The 15,982-nt window shown below is 43.3% G+C and overlaps 1 protein-coding gene across 1 annotated transcript; it reads right to left on the bottom strand.

Moving 5' to 3' along the window:
* Positions 1-438: 438 nt before the first annotated feature.
* EEF1AKMT4 (EEF1A lysine methyltransferase 4) lies at positions 439-15,973 on the bottom strand. Its single transcript, XM_066603273.1, has 3 exons — positions 15,754-15,973; positions 12,949-13,232; positions 439-818 (listed from the first exon to the last, which is right to left on the bottom strand). The coding sequence occupies exons 1-3, from the start codon at positions 15,908-15,910 to the stop codon at positions 531-533; spliced, it is 729 nt and encodes a 242-aa protein (XP_066459370.1). The 5' UTR covers positions 15,911-15,973; the 3' UTR covers positions 439-530.
* Positions 15,974-15,982: the final 9 nt, after the last annotated feature.

The raw sequence follows: 15,982 nt of genomic DNA, 5'->3' as shown, positions 1-15,982 counted from the left end.
GCTCCGGGACGCGACCGCTCACATCGGCTGTCAGGCTCCGCCCCCAACTGGCAGTTTAATAGATGAATCTGGGTTTGATTAATGACTGGAGAACACTACTAACCAGAATGCATAGTGCCCAACATAACATTTGGTGGAGGAAGGGTAATGGTATAGGGTTGTGTTTTATTAGGGTTTAGGCTAGGTCTCTTACTTCCAGGCAGCGTCCGCTGTCACAGCTGGGATACACCAGAGTCGGCGCGGAAGCCACTGCTGACTCCTGTGTCGGGTCTGGCGCTCATAATTGCAGGTGCAGCTCTCACGGAGATCAATGGGACCCCACCCTGCAATTGTATTGCTTTCATTGAGAGCTGCGCCTGCAAATATTATTGAATACTACATACACCTGCAAAAAATATATAAGTTTTCACTCCGTACTAAATACTCCAACACACCATATTTCTTATAAAAGTTATCTATTAAAAACCTCAAGGAAAGAACAGAACTTTACATCACACCTTCCAGGCACAACGACCAGCATTACTCTTCCTTCATACTTGGATGTTATTAAGAAAATCTTCATCATCGTGTTCTAGAAGAGTTGCCGTTTGCTCCAGGTCCACATGCGACTTATGAAGACTCTGTCCCCTCTCAAAGTCCAAAGATGTCAATTGTCTCCCTTTGTGCATAGTGTAGAAGAAATAATGGAAGTCCCTGCCATACGTATCACAAGACACAGACCAGCCGTACTGAGGCTGTGCATAGTGACGAGCACGGAAATGTGGAGGGGAGAAGGTGATCGATACGAAGCGTCCGCTGGGGGCGAGGACTCGACTAACCTGTGCAACAAAACACAATTGGAGAGGTCAGCAGCTGAGAAACTACATGGAAAGCAACACAGATGGAGGGGTTCATCAACAGCTAGCAATAACAGACAGTCTGAGTTCTCTAACGAAGCAGAATACGTCACTACATTTTTAGAAGGAGACAGAAAGGTGTATTGCGGGTACATGGTAGAGAACGTGAGATGTAAGAAGCAGAGCGGGCAGACCATTGATTTGTCAAGGGATTAGGGATGTGCAATCCAGAATCTCATAAACTTGTATCTTCCAAGGAGGCAGAGAGAAGCATGTGTCTGCCTAAAAAAATAGATGCCTAAAGGCAGCTTTGTTTCCATGACAACCTGACCAGACAACACTCAATACTGTCTTTGTATCCATGGAAACTGACAGGGCCACAGATCTGTTTAGTACCAAGAGCTCCACCTTTCATTAAACTAAATAGGTCAGAGGTCACTAGTAACACATGCAAGGGCACATAGGTCTAAAGAAAAAAAAAAAAAGAAAATAACAAAAGATTTTTGGACTTTATCAGGCCTCCCTCACACAGGTGTTTGCAGGAATGCATCAATTTCCAATCCTGCGTTTACTGCGGATTCAGCAGCGCTGTCATGCATTTTTGCAGCCAAGGAAGGTGGGAAAAAAAAACCCACAATACTCCCCTAGATGGCGCTGTCCATCACTCCACACTTGACGTCCACACTTGAGGAACCAATCAGAACAATTTCTTGCCGGAGGCGGGGTCTTCAAACCCTGTCATTAGCAAAAGATGCACCGTCAAGTGCCCGGAGCTCCGTAGAGCAGCGGCAGGGACCCGCACAGCGCCCGCTAGGGGATTATTTTTTCCTCTTGGTCATCCAGCTAGCGCTTGCATTTCAACCTTACGTGTTCTTTCTTCTCTTTGCTTGGCAAGCCTTCAATGTTTGTTTTTGTGTAACAGTGAAATATAAAATACATGTTCAAAATGAAACAGCTAAAAGATAACATTGACCAAAACATTGTGAGGCTGAAGTATAAGTGTTGCAAGAAAAAAAAAATAAAAAAAATAAAAGAATGGGGCCCATATGTAGTGATCGTGCTTTATAATTACACTTTATTCACCCGCATGGCTCCACCCCCGCAATCTTAACATCCATCAACTTTGTCCTTTTAAAGATTGGTGCGTGGCTACAACGGAGATGTTGGGATCCACACTGAGGAAACTCCATTAGTTAAACATTTCTGCTACTGGAATCCGAGTTGTTGTATTTGTTTGATAAAGGAGTCAGGCAATTAGGGATTCAGATCCAGGGAATATCACACAGTTGCTGCAGAGTTGTTGGCCGTCTACCCAAGCTATGACACTCATTCTAGAACATCACAAAAATATTCCACTAGCCTGAAGTCTGGGCCATCGAGTACAGTAAACTCCTGGCCATGTGCGTTAAGCAGGCATGATGTGTGCTCCGTGCATTATTTTGCTGGGGCAATGTTCTGCCACGTAGCAACTGCCTGGTTTTGTTGAGCTGTTACCCGTTGTAGGCTCCGACCGTGAAGGCAGGTACTCTACGTAGTCTTGTAAGCCTCCAATGCACAGTTCTACATGTAGCATGTACAATCAGAGGCTCTCCTCTATAAGCCAAGGTTATGTAAACCAGGCTGTGTGTATACCCAAGTAAGAGCTTGGGCCATGCGTACATAAAGTTTAGGGATCTGTTTATTTAGTCAAAGGAGGCCAAAAGACTGCTTAGTGTACATTTATATGCTTATATACTGTGACATACATTGGAATCTTTCATCTAACATATACATGGAGAAATCTTTCCTATGTATACTTCCAACAATAGGCTCAGAAGCCGTATGCACTGTAAGGCAGTGTTCCCCAGCTCCAGTCCTCAGAGACCCCCAACAGGTTATGTTTTCAGGATTTCCTTAGTATTACACAGGTGATGTAATTATTGTCGGTGCCTCAGACATTGCCAGCGGTGTTCTTACCATAGGATATCCTGAAAACATGACCTGTTGGTGGTCCCTGAGGACTGGAGTTGGGGACCCCTGCTGTAAGGCATTGGAGGTTTCTTATGTGCATGAGTTTATGCGTTTAGTTGTAGCCACATGAGTGCTCAATAAGGAATTTGCATTGAAGGGAACCTGTTGCAAGGTTCATGCTGACTGCACCTGGGACAACCATGTCTATGGTCCCCCTGTGTTACTCTGAAACACTAAGGTGATGTAGAATAAACACATTTTGAAGTCTGACTTAGTACCGAACTCCAAGCCAAAGAGGCGGGCTGCGTCCGTCTCTCTCTACCTGCAGTATGTTGACTGGCAGCTCTGTCAGATTTTGTGTGGAGCCGTCAATCAACATGTGGCAGAAGGGAAGAGACGGATGAAGCCCACCTTTTTGACTCAAAGCCCCATTCCAAGTCAAACTTCAGAGTATGTTTATTCAGAAACATACACCAGGGTAATGGGCATACCTGTTCCAGGTTCATGATGCACATGGTTCAGGCAGTATGAACCTGCTGACAGGATCCCTTTAACAAGCAGATGTAATTAATAAGTGGTCAGTTTGTACTGACCTGTAGAAGCCATTATACTTGACAAAGGCTAGCAGAGTGGGTGGAGTATATAATCAACACACACCAGTGCAAAGTGGTGCTGTTGAGTTCTTCTAGGTTCATTTTTTTGTATGCACCCAGAGCCATGATGGAGCTAAACAGCAATCTGACTTTTTAGTTTTACTAAAATTCACAAATGCAAATTTTGCATGATAGAAAGATGGACAGCACCAGGGATCCTTCTGGCTGTGCACAAGACCGTGAAGCGCCACCTCCAAAACATCCCACACAAAGAAACGGCATAACATCACAAGGTGGACATCCAGGACTTCTTTTAGGCTGCTTTTATTAAACATGGTCCATTACAATAAAGTGAAAATGCTATGTTTCGGAAGAAAGGCGAGCTTGTAAAAGACAGCTTTTGTGTAACATGTCGGATTTGCACACGATTGTAATAGTCCATGCTTAAAGGGAAAAAAAAAGCCTAAGTAGCCCTGATCTCCAACTTGTGATGCTGTGACCTTTTTCTGTGTGACACAATATGTCTATTTCTATATTAGGGTAGTGTAGACAAGGAGAAATTGGAAGTACTGTATAGGAATACACATACCCCACCAGCACGTAGCCATAGCAAGAATTAAACCATCTACTGTCTACATAACTGGATGCAAGTAGTTTATATAATGTTACTTTATTTCGTGACGTATTCCATAAAAATAGCAAAATAAAACTGACTTTTTCTATGAACAAACAATATAAAAATATCACCTGTGCGCTACTACACTTTGCTGTCCTTCAGGCTGCATGCAGAAAAATGGGGAAAAAAAGCATTTGTAGTGCAGTCAACAATACATACAAGCAGACATTATTACTTGCCATGGCCCTGGGGCCACGTTATGTAATGTTCCCATGTAGATAGATTTTTTTTAAAAAGCATACAAATATAAATGCAATTGCAGAAAACAGGTAAGAGCTACAAGTATACAACACATGACAAGGAACAGAACTGTCAAACAAACAGCTCCACCTAGTGCTCAAATAAAAGAATTACTTCAAAACATGAAAGCATTTCTAATTATAGTGTGTATGTATAAGAGAAAAATAAACAGAAATAAGTAAACCTCTATTGACCAGCCAAGATCAGAACTGGGATCCCAGATGGAGAAGAAAGGGCATGGGGTAAAAAATATGTTTTAGCGGCCATGAAAGTATAAAGCAAAGGACAGATGTAATATGGGAGTGAATATTCTTATAAATCCCATTAACATAATGCTATCAAATTTTCCAGAGCATGCTAGAATAAAAAAAAAGGGAAAACACAACATGCTGTGTCCTGACTTTGTTGGGGTTCACCAACACTGTAAGGGTTCATTCACATCAGCGGAGGTGGTTCCGTTCAGAATCTCCCGTTGACTATTTATATTATTTGGTTCATTCAATTCTGGTCTAATGGAATTTGGAACCCTTGAACTGATGTGAATGAGCAATAGCTGTGACAATTCTTTAAAATAAATCGCCACATGTGCTACCTGGAAACAGTTTTGAACACAAGCAGTTCTAGTCACACCCTAATTTCCTTCCCTTTCATGGGAAGACTTTAGAGATGAGCGAGTATACTCCCTAAGGGTCATTCCGTGTCAGTTCAACCAACGCTCCCGGTCGACCATCTCAGATTTCAATGAAACTTTGCACAAAGATAGACCCTGACCCTAAACTAAGATAGCCAGAATATTAGGCTTCAAAGTGCTTTGGTTCACGAGCTACAGGTCTTAATCTAGGGGGTTGTCATGTGATTACAGCGCGCAACCTGAAAAAAGTGGCGATTTCAATCCATTGCCAAGCCAGTTCTAATGACTCTAGAGCAATGAAACTTCACACACTAGGAGAACTTTTGGTGCTGAATCCAGCTAAGCTACTCAGACTGCCACTCTTATCATCATTCTGCCACCATTGCATGTCAAAGTAGCTGAAAAATTCTATCGCGCAAAATAAAACTCATATTTTAAGCAGTAATAACTCATAATCAATGCAATCCAACTCAGCTATGAATTTATCAATGTGTACTCCATAGAAATGTTTCTCATTATTCGCATTATGGACCCAAAAGGATGCATAGCTCTTAAGATACAATGAGTCAAAAATGGCAAAAAACACTTTTTTGCTCATTTTTCCCTTTTTCAAAGGCGAAAATCGGAATGTACTCCATTTTTATTTTTTTTCATTTTTGTTCTATTTGGAAGAGAAGTTTTTGCTCTACAAGATTCGATGTTTTTCATTTTGTTCCCAGACCTTCTAGATGGGAAAATATCAATGCCTGTGAAGGTCCTATGCACTCGCGGAGGTCAAATAATAAAATAAGTGTAAGTTTTGCATGGATGTATAATTAGTTTAGAAATCATGAGAAGGTAAATTATTTTTGGAATGAGACAACTTTTTGTGCTCAAGAAACTTATGTGATCAAAAATTGCATGGCGAGTTCAGGTGAGCCCCAAGCTTTGGCCTAAGATGGTCAGAATATCATTGAGTGTTGCATAATGATTGTGCTATATTACAGTGATCACTGGGCTTATTTAGTACTCTATCCATATTGGAGACTAAGATTATCTAAGGCTAGCATTTGTGTAATAAACAACTAGTTCTGAACTCGCCATGCAATTTTTGATCACATAACTAGTTATTTATTACACAAATGCTAGCCTTAGATAATCTTAGTATCCAATCTGGATAGAGTGCTAAATAAGCCCAGTGATCACTGTAATATACCACAATCATTATGCAACACTCAATAATATTCTGACCATCTTAGGCCAAAGCTTGTGGCTCACCTGAACTCGCCATGCAATTTTTGATCACATACGTTTCTTGAGCACAAAAAGTTGTCTCATTCCAAAAATAATTTACCTTCTCATGATTTCTAAACTAATTATACATCCATGCAAAACGTACACTTATTTTATTATTTGACCTCCGCGAGTGCATAGGACCTTCACAGGCATTGATATTTTCCCATCTAGAAGGTCTGGGAACAAAATGAAAAACATCGAATCTTGTAGAGCAAAAAATTCTCTTCCAAATAGAACAAAAATGAAAAAAAATAAAAATGGAGTACATTCCGATTTTCGCCTTTGAAAAAGGGAAAAATGAGCAAAAAAGTGTTTTTTGCCATTTTTGACTCATTGTATCTTAAGAGCTATGCATCCTTTTGGGTCTATAATGGGAATAATGAGAAACATTTCTATGGAGTACACATTGATAAATTCATAGCTGAGTTGGATTGCATTGATTATGAGTTATTACTGCTTAAAATATGAGTTTTATTTTGCGCAATAGAATTTTTCAGCTACTTTGACATGCAATGGTGGCAGAATGATGATAAGAGGGGCAGTCTGAGTAGCTTAGCTGGATTCAGCACCAAAAGTTCTCCTAGTGTGTGAAGTTTCATTGCTCTAGAGTCATTGGAACTGGCTTGGCAATGGATTGAAATCGCCACTTTTTTCAGGTTGCGCGCTGTAATCACATGACAACCCCCTAGATTAAGACCTGTAGCTCGTGAACCAAAGCACTTTGAAGCCTAATATTCTGGCTATCTTAGTTTAGGGTCAGGGTCTATCTTTGTGCAAAGTTTCATTGAAATCTGAGATGGTCGACCGGGAGCGTTGGTTGAACTGACACGGAATGACCCCTAAGGCACATTACTCGAGCGAGTAGTGCCTTAGCCGAGTATCTCCCCGCTAGTTTCTAAAGATTTAAAGATTCGGGGGACGGCGGGGGGAGAAACGGAGAGGAGATCTCTCTCTCCCTCTCTCCCCCCACGCCCCCCCCCCCCCCCGCAACTCACCTGTCACCCGCGCCGGCCCCCGAATCTTAAGAGACGAGCGGGGAGATACTCGGCTAAGGCACTACTCGCTCGAGTAATGTGCCTTAGCGAGTATACTTACTCAACTCTAGAAGACTTCTTTAGTCATAGGTACAGAGACAGAACGCTAGGCTCTCTACTTCATTAGTGCTTATATGATTAGGGTTGATAGGCTGTTCCTTCCTATTTTTGTGAACCACCAGTGAAACTTTTCTGTTTGTGTCAGTATACCGTACATATCTGTATTCATACATCTATAAATGTATATGTTTATGTGCATAACTATTTGAAGACTGTCAACTTACCTTGGATATAGGTTTATATCGGGCTCTACCAAAATACACCAGTTTGTATGTGGATTGTATTTTTATTTGCACTTGGAAAGGTTTAATAAAGAAACAACTGCTTGAAAAAAGTTCTAGTTGTAATAAGAAACTAAAACTGTATTTTGTTGCTGTATGGTTAGTGGTGCTGTTTCCTTCTACACCGCTATGGGCATATGTGAAGGTGCCCTAAGGATGCCATATTTCAAACCAGCTGGCTTCCCTGCATCTCATAGGTGAACCACAACTGGCACACTGGGCTCCCCAGGTATTCAAAGCCACACTGCACGTTACTGATAAATACAAGGTATTGGGTAATATTTTGGTTCATCTATGAGGTGCAGGGTGTAGTGGCCCAGAGTTAGGGGCCCCTCCAGCACTTTAGAGTGCATGTTATATGTGTGTCTTGTACTACTGTCTTGAATGGAGAACGAGTCAGATTTATGTGTAATGGGTGTTTGCAGGCATGAATAAGTTAATGTCTGGTCATGTCAGGAAAATGTATTGTTTAGTCTTGCGTGTGATATAAAAAGCGTAGTCAGAATCTGAGAGTCTGTGGAGTTGGAGTGAAGAGAGAGGAAACATGGAAGAGTCGGAGAGGTGGTCTGCCGTTCCCACCTCGGCCCAGCCCTGCAGAGCGACTACCTATGGCCTCCATCTCTAAAGAGAGTGAAAGCTCGGACATGTTGGAAACGCATGGGTGTATAGCACAGGTACCGCATGTATCCGGAGAAATGGAAACTGCTGCCTAGTGAGGATAGAGTGAGCGTTTGCTGGTGGAGAGAGTTTAGCTGGGAGAGAGATCCAACAGATAACTCGGACTGTGGATTATTCAAATGCCCCGAGAACCTTTATCGTTAAAATATCTTCACTTATTTCTGTATCAAGACTGTTTTACAAGAGTTAAGTAAATGGGCAAGACCGACCGTTCCAGGTTTTGTTCTAAAAGATATCCTTCTGTGTCTGGATTACTTTATTCGTCTGAGGGATCCACTCCAGCAGGAGGAACAGTGGCGTCACAAGTGACAAACAGGACTGCAGGTAACCCAAATTACCCATTTCGTGAAACTCCCCTTGCGGTAATGGGTGTCGGGTCCCGAGGTACACTTAGGGGAGGAGAATGTAGAGCCACCCGTGACAAGGCCTTTCTCTACCTCGCTGTCTCCTCAACTGAGGGCTTCCTCCTGGGATACTGCACAGGGCAGCACGCTAGATTGAAATATAGCGTTACTAAATTGTAAGCCTGCATGGTGCAGTACCATGTGGCCCAACATCCTTTGTATGCCTTATCTCTGTGCAAGAATAGCAGCCGCCCCCCTCAGTATTAAGGAAGGTGTGTGAGGGGTTGTTCATCAGCACCTTGCAGCTGTGCTATTGCTCCTCCATATAGCAGTTTGCCTGTCTGCATGTTGAGGTATGGGTTGATTTTACCTGCCCTCTTGTAATAGTAGATCAGTAAGTATATGGCCACTTCTGTAATTTCTTTCTGTATATGCCCCCCTTTTCAGTGATTATAAATTGATATTAGTGTATCTATGCATTCCGTATGAACATGTCCTTAGTTCCTAAGTCACAGCATGCAATGGCTAAAAATACAACAAATAAAGCATTTTAATGGTTTGTGGAATATCTTGAGTACTGAACATTTCTTCTGTGTTGGACTGCATACATGCAATGGGCCGAGATACAGTCTGCGCACCAAATGTTAACCTTTGGAGTCGATCAACTGGACATTTGCCTTCCTGGCTAGTGTTTTCTCTTAGAAGCATTTAACAATGCTGTACAAAAAGTGTGTAGGAGGCCAAGGGGTGTGCAGACATGATTACACTAGCAACTGTGGGAAATATCAGTGCAGAGACACAGCCCTAATCTGTTTAGAATCCGGAACTAAAACAAGTTTGAATGAAATATTATAGTAGCCTCGCATATGCCAATAGAGGGAGCAGAATGCATTTAGTAAAGTTTCAAAGGGGTTTTGTCACTTTTTACTATTGATGACCTATCCTCAGAATAGGTCATCAATAGCAGATCGTTGGGGACCTGCTGATCCTCTGGCGGCTGTAAGTGCGGAAGGGCTGAATGTAGTCATTGGTGGTCAGGGCTTTATAGTGCTACGCTGATTGGTGACTCTCTCCATATGTCCTCCATATTGTATTTTAGAAGCCATAGCAACATTTAGGCTACATTCACACAGGCAAGCGCCATTTGGGCCGAGTTTCTTGGCGTGTTTTACACGCAGATGTGAGGCGTTTTTCATTCTCAAAAACACCTTGCTTCACTGCTGGGAAATTGCGATCGATCTTCAGGCACCTGCTTCACCAGCGCTGGAGGATCACAAGTGTTTCTTATTGATTTCAATGGGAAATATCACATCATATGGCATGCAAGTGCCATGCGATGCCTTTAAAGGTCCCAATGAAAATAATGGGTGATGTGTTCCGAGGAATGTTTGAAGCTAGAACATGCAACGATTTTTAACTTTGCAGCATTACAGAGGGGTGCAAAATAAACAACAAGAAAACTTTTAAGAGAATGGCATTCATATTCGCACAAGTTTTGTGTGTCTGGCAATGCACACGACTCGCTTATGTGCATGTCGCTTAAGTGTAACCCTTTTCTGTTTGTAGAAGAGGTTTTCAGTGTATTGTATAGTTTAACCCCTTAGTGACGGCGCTATCGTAAAACTACGTCCTGCTGTTGCAGGACGTGTATGGAGGGAGGTAGCGCCGCTATCTCCCTCCCTACAGCGCGGGCGTCAGCTGTTTATTACAGCTGACACCCGCAGGCAATAACCGCGCTCGGCCGTTCGTGGCTATTAACCCTTTAAATGCCGCTGTCAATTCTGACAGCGGCATTTAAATCCCCCGAACGCTGTTTGGGGGTCCCGCACAGCCCCCCCCCCCCGCGGTGAGATCGGGGGAGCTGTGCAGGTGTCATGGCAGCCGGGGGCCTAATGAATGGCCCCAGGGCTGCCTTAGCAGACTGCCTATCAAGCCATCCACACAGGGTGGCTTGATAGACTGCCTGTAAAAAAGCAGTATGACGTAATGCTATAGGATTACGCATTACGTCATACTGCAGGAGCGATCAAAGCATTGCATGTTAAAGTCCCCCAGGGGGACTTCAAAGTAAAGTAAGAAAAAAGATCAATAAAGTTTTTTAAATTGTAAAAAGAAAAAAAAAAAAGTTATTAAAGTTTAAATCGCCCCCCTTTTGCCATATCAACTACTAAAAAATCTAAATCATAAAATAAAAATATGTATTTGGTATCACCGCGTCCGTAAAAGTCCGATCTATCAAAGTAGTGCATTATTTTTCCTGCACGGTGAACGTCGTCCGAAAAAAAAAAAAAAAAAAAAGAATGCCAGAATTACACTTTTTTAGTTACCCTGTCTTCCAGAAAAAATGCAATAAAAAGCGATCAAAAAGTTGTATGTATTCAAAATTGATACTATCGGAAACTACAGGACATCCGGCAAAAAATGAGCCCTTGCACAACTACGTCGACAGAAAAATAAAAAAAGTTATCGCGCGTACAAAATGACCGCAGAAAATAATTGAAAAAAATTAAACATCTTAAAAAAAAAATACAAGTACTACAGCAAAAAAAATATATATATAAGTTTGGTATCGTAGTAATCATACTGACCCATAGAATAAAAATATCAGGTCGTTTTTGTTGCAGTTTGTGCGCCGTAGAAACAGGAAGCACCGAAAGATGGTGGAATGTCGGTTTTTTTTTCCATTTCTCTCCACTAAGAATTTTTAAAAAGTTTTTCAGTACATTATAAGTACAGTACAATAAATAGGGCCATTGAAAAATACAACTCGTCACGCAAAAAACAAGCCCTCATACAGCGACGTCAATGGATAAATAAAGGAGCTACGATTTTTTAAAAAGGAGTAGGAAAAAGCAAAAATGCTCTGTCACTAAGGGGTTAAGATAACAAGGTATTCTATTGACAGTGTATTTAACATAGACCCCATGTAAAACAATGACTGTTAATGTTTGCTTGTGACATCTCCGGGTATCTGACCAATATTTGGCGATGAGACGACACAGGCAAAGAAATATTAAGACGAGTCAGAAGGAAGAGAGTTTTTGTAAACAGTATACAAGATCGGCTTGAAAGTATGTGGCTAGGAAGCTTGCCAATGGATCTGACGAGATGCCTGGGAAGTTTACCCTGATGCAGACATGGCTCCTGTCTCAGTGGAATTCGAGGGCTTCCCCGTCTGATGGGCTGGCTGGGATGTACATCTAATGTCAGGGATACATTCTCTTAGTCACTTTACAATTCTTACAGTAAAAGATTGTGATTGTATAATTATAATGGTGTCTGAAACATTTTTTCTATTGGTATCTCGACTTGGTAGAACAAGCTGGAAGAGTAAAAGGCAGTTCAATGGGAATAAAGCTGCGTATTACCCATCCAGCCCTGACCACTAAGGCCTCATGTCCATGGGGAAAAGAAGATTTTAAATCCGCAGCGGATCCGCACCCCATAGGAATGCATTGACCACCCGCGGGTAGATAAATACCTGCGGATGGTCAATAAAAGGGAATTTAAAAAATCCTGGAGCATGAAAAAAAATGGACCATGCTCCATTTAGGTGCTGGTCTCCCGCGGGGACGGCTGCCGCAGGCTTCTATTGATGCCTATGGAAGCCGTCCGGATCCGCAGGAGACCCGCGCCTGAATTAAACTCACCTGCTCCGGGCGATGCAGGTCTTCCTTCCTTCGCAGCAGGATCTTCTTTCTTCGGCCCGGCGGATGTGCCCGGCACGCTCCCGGCGTGCCGAGCACATCCGAGCACGTGCCGGGCCGAAGAAAGAAGATCCAGCCGCGAAGAGGAGAAGACCTGCCCGGTCCGCTGCGTATAAGTTTATTCTTATTTTCAGCCCTCATGTCCGCGGGGCAGGAGGGACCCGCTACGAATTCTCCATGGAGAATCCGTAGCGGGCCTGATTTTCCCCGTGGACATAAGGCCTAATGCAGATGCCCAGCCCCACTATGCTGACAGTGGGCCAGATCCCCGTTGATTGGCTATTGATGACCTATCCCGAGGACCGGTCATCAATAGTAAAAAGGGACAAGACCCCTTTAAACATCTGCAGCAGACATGTTACTTTTATGGAAGCTTTTCCTTTTTTGACTTCATTCACATTTACCATATAACAAGTGATTTTGCAGGTCTGTTGCAGTTTTTCTCAAACCACAGCATGCCTCGTCTGCCCCGTCTTTATATGGATTAAGAAAATAAATTTCCATTAAAATATTTCCTACAATTAGGTCCTCTAAATCGACTGACAAGCTGAGGGCTTTGCCTTAGTCCTTCTTCTTTGCAGTTGTGGTGAGGCTTGGAGCCACACGGCATTGTAGGGTTAATTGACATAAACAAGTATCCTACCTCACTTAGCACTTCATCCACAAGAGTAATGGCGTCCTGAGACGGTCTCCACGGATCTTTCTCATCCACCATCATAGCATCCAGTGTTCCTTTTTCAATAACCAGGTCAAATGTTCCATCAGGGAGCTGAAGGTGTCGGGCATCCATGACCATCCAGCTCATGTCTGGTACGTTGGCATGCCTCTGTGCCATCTCCTTGATGCATACTGGGGAGTAGTCAATACTGACAAGCGGTCTCACTCCTTCGTTGTGTAGCGCAGCACTCAATGAGCTTGTACCACATCCTACAGGGAGACAAAAAAATCTCTCTAATTAGCTCTAAATTCTACATTACTGTGCACTTTAGGGGCCAGCTTAATTTTTTTTAGTAGTCAGACAAGACCTGATAAAGACGTCAATGGAAAACAACCCAAAAAGTAGCCCTATTTGGAGAAAGTCCATTGTTTATACAGAAAGCCAATCTTAATAGGGTATTCCAGTGGCCCTTGTAATACTGACCGCCACTGCACAGATCATACAACCCATCTAAGGCCTTAGTCACACGGGCGTAAATACGCGCGTAAAAAAACCGCGTATATACGCGCGTAAAAACGCCCGTGGGTTTTTATGCGCGTATTTACGCCCGTGTGACTAAGGCCTAAGGAGAGGTAAAGCGAAGGTTGTCTGTTAGGCTCCTACAGAACCATCTGTCATCCTAGCACACAGTCTAGACTGGAGTCTCCCAGGAGGAGATGTACAATTGGAGGAAAATCTGTGGTTATCAAAGTTTTACAAGCAGTCAGATAAGAACTAGGTGAGCGATGGCCCCAAATTCTTGTTATTGGCTGGAGAACAAGACCAGCTCCATAAAGGTAGATTAAAGTGTTGAAAGCAGCTCAACATCCTCCTATGGCAGCCTGGCCGAGAAGAAGGATTTGGGCTCATTCATCCTCTGCAGCCCCAGGCCATTTATCAGCCCCTTAAGGGCCAGATACTTTTTAGGGATTTTACCCATGTTATTTTACCCAAATTATTTTTGCTGTGTTTTTTTTTTCCATGACACATAGGGCGATTTTTAATGACTTTTTTCGCCAACTTTCCCCCCATTTTTTAGTTTAATTGCGGGTAAAACTCGATTTAAAGTGTATAGTTTGTATAAATTTGTATATTTACGATAAAATAAAAGTAGGGAATGGGATCCTCATTTTGTTTTGATATATAGTTTTGGATTACGCGGTGACTGTTTTGGTTGGCGTCGGCTTAGGTTCATTTTCTTTTTTTATGTATATTTTTATTGTATACTGTAATTAAATTTTTTTAACCAATTTTTTTTAAACATCTATGTCCCCTACGACTTTATATACGACCTCTGGGGGTCATTCACATTTTTTTTTTTTTTTTTAAACACAATTTTCCACTGTAGCTGGGGCATTTATAGGAACCACAGTTACAGGGAAAAACATCCCCTGTAGTGACAATAGACACTGGCAGAGCTGGTCAGGGTCTGCTAAGAACCTGCTGTGCCAGGGGATCCCGTCCGTCAAATGATTGCCGGGTCGCATAGAGGAAGTAATGCTTCCACTTCTTAGTAGATAGCGCTCATTGAGCGCAATGTAGCATGGAAAGAAGAAGGTATGAGTGTTTACAAACCACTTCTCCCTTCTCCTCTGGTTCTTCAGCTGTGACTAACAGCTGCCACCCGACCTGCTGCTTGATTACAGGAGCAGAGGCTTTACTCCTGCGCCGTATTTCTGTTATCGGTGGGGATTAAAGCCCAGGACCAAGCAGCATATATTTACCGGGGTTTAATGTGACTTAGCTGCTCTCAGTCCACGTGATGCCATGTGCCTGCGGCTGTTTGCTCGCCCTGTTCAATCACCCAGCCCAGCAGGGATCCTGGGCTGTGGGCATTGCCAATCAATCTGAGGGCATCAATAGTTTATTCCTGGAAAACCACTTAAAGACAAATTCTTTACATTAGTTAGGGGTTCAAAAACTATTCTGCGGGCAGCCTATGTCAAGTTCCAGGGCAGCTTTTGCTGGATATCTTACTATCATCGCGTCGCGGTAACTTGTAAATCGCAGTGGGATCACATCTACTTCCATTAAGGCTGCTCTCGCACATGCGTTCAGAAACCGCGACATTTTACTGTAATTTTGCGTGGCATTATCAAATGCACATTACGGCGGCATTTAACACACCGCATCACTGTGATGGGCGATGAGGTGCGTTAAATAGAGCTAAAATAGATCAGCCAGCGCGCCAAAATCAGACTGCTAGAAACGACGCGTTTGAGGACTGGACTGCGAGGCATTGGAATCAATGGGAGTGTTGTACTGCGATTAGCGCGGCGCTCTGGACGCCACGGGAAGAAGCAGCCGGTGAGAGAGCAGCCTTACATGCAAAGCAGCATAGCAATACCGCTATACTGGAGGCATAAATGCAGAATCTACTACAAGAGGTGCCTGCTGGGGGCCACAGCCACACCACCCCCGGGGCAGTGCTACTACCGTGTTTCCCCGAAAATAAGACAGTGTCTTATATTAATTTTTGTTCAAAAAGGTTTAACTTTTTTACATGTATAGCTGCCTGGACACTATTTAAATTGACTTTTTTAATTAACAGTTAGCAAGGCTTGATTTTGGAGTAGGGCTTATATATTTTAAGCATCCTCAAAAAGCTGAAAAATCATTTTGCATCCTCAAAAATTTTGGAAAATCATGCCATGTCTTATTTTCAGGGAAACAGGGTAGGTAGCCGCGCACAGGACAGCACGCAGGGGAAGCCAGCAGTAACACAAGTACAGCACTAGGGGGCGCAGATACCCAGCACGAGTCCTCGGCTCCCCGGCAGCAGCTCCCTCCTCAGCAGCGGCGCGAAGTCACAGTACGCCCCGAACCACTCGTGTCCCCCGGCGGGCAGCCGCTCCTCCTGGCGGTACCGGCTGTCCCAGTACTGCCGCTCCTTGTACCGGCCCGACATGTGCGAGTAGTGCCGTCCCCGGGGCGGGCTGTCCGCTCACTAACCCCACGTGACCCGACACGTCACCCGTAC

Source organism: Eleutherodactylus coqui, chromosome 1 (genome assembly GCF_035609145.1).
Source record: "Eleutherodactylus coqui strain aEleCoq1 chromosome 1, aEleCoq1.hap1, whole genome shotgun sequence".
NCBI classification, from domain to species: domain Eukaryota; kingdom Metazoa; phylum Chordata; class Amphibia; order Anura; family Eleutherodactylidae; genus Eleutherodactylus; species Eleutherodactylus coqui.
The sequence above is the reverse complement of the archived record's forward strand: the minus strand, read 5'-3'. Positions and strand labels throughout refer to the sequence as shown.

What these genes read in the sequence shown, in the direction of transcription:
- EEF1AKMT4 (XM_066603273.1), bottom strand. Translation starts at nt 15,910, where the DNA reads ATGTCGGGCCGGTACAAGGAGCGGCAGTACTGGGACAGCCGGTACCGC. An exon ending in GAGCCGAGGACTCGTGCTGG is followed by an intron (nt 13,233 to 15,753) that starts GTATCTGCGCCC and finishes GTCTCCCTGTAG; the next exon opens with GATGTGGTACAAGCTCATTG. An exon ending in TGGATGAAGTGCTAAGTGAG is followed by an intron (nt 819 to 12,948) that starts GTAGGATACTTG and finishes TTTGTTGCACAG; the next exon opens with GTTAGTCGAGTCCTCGCCCC.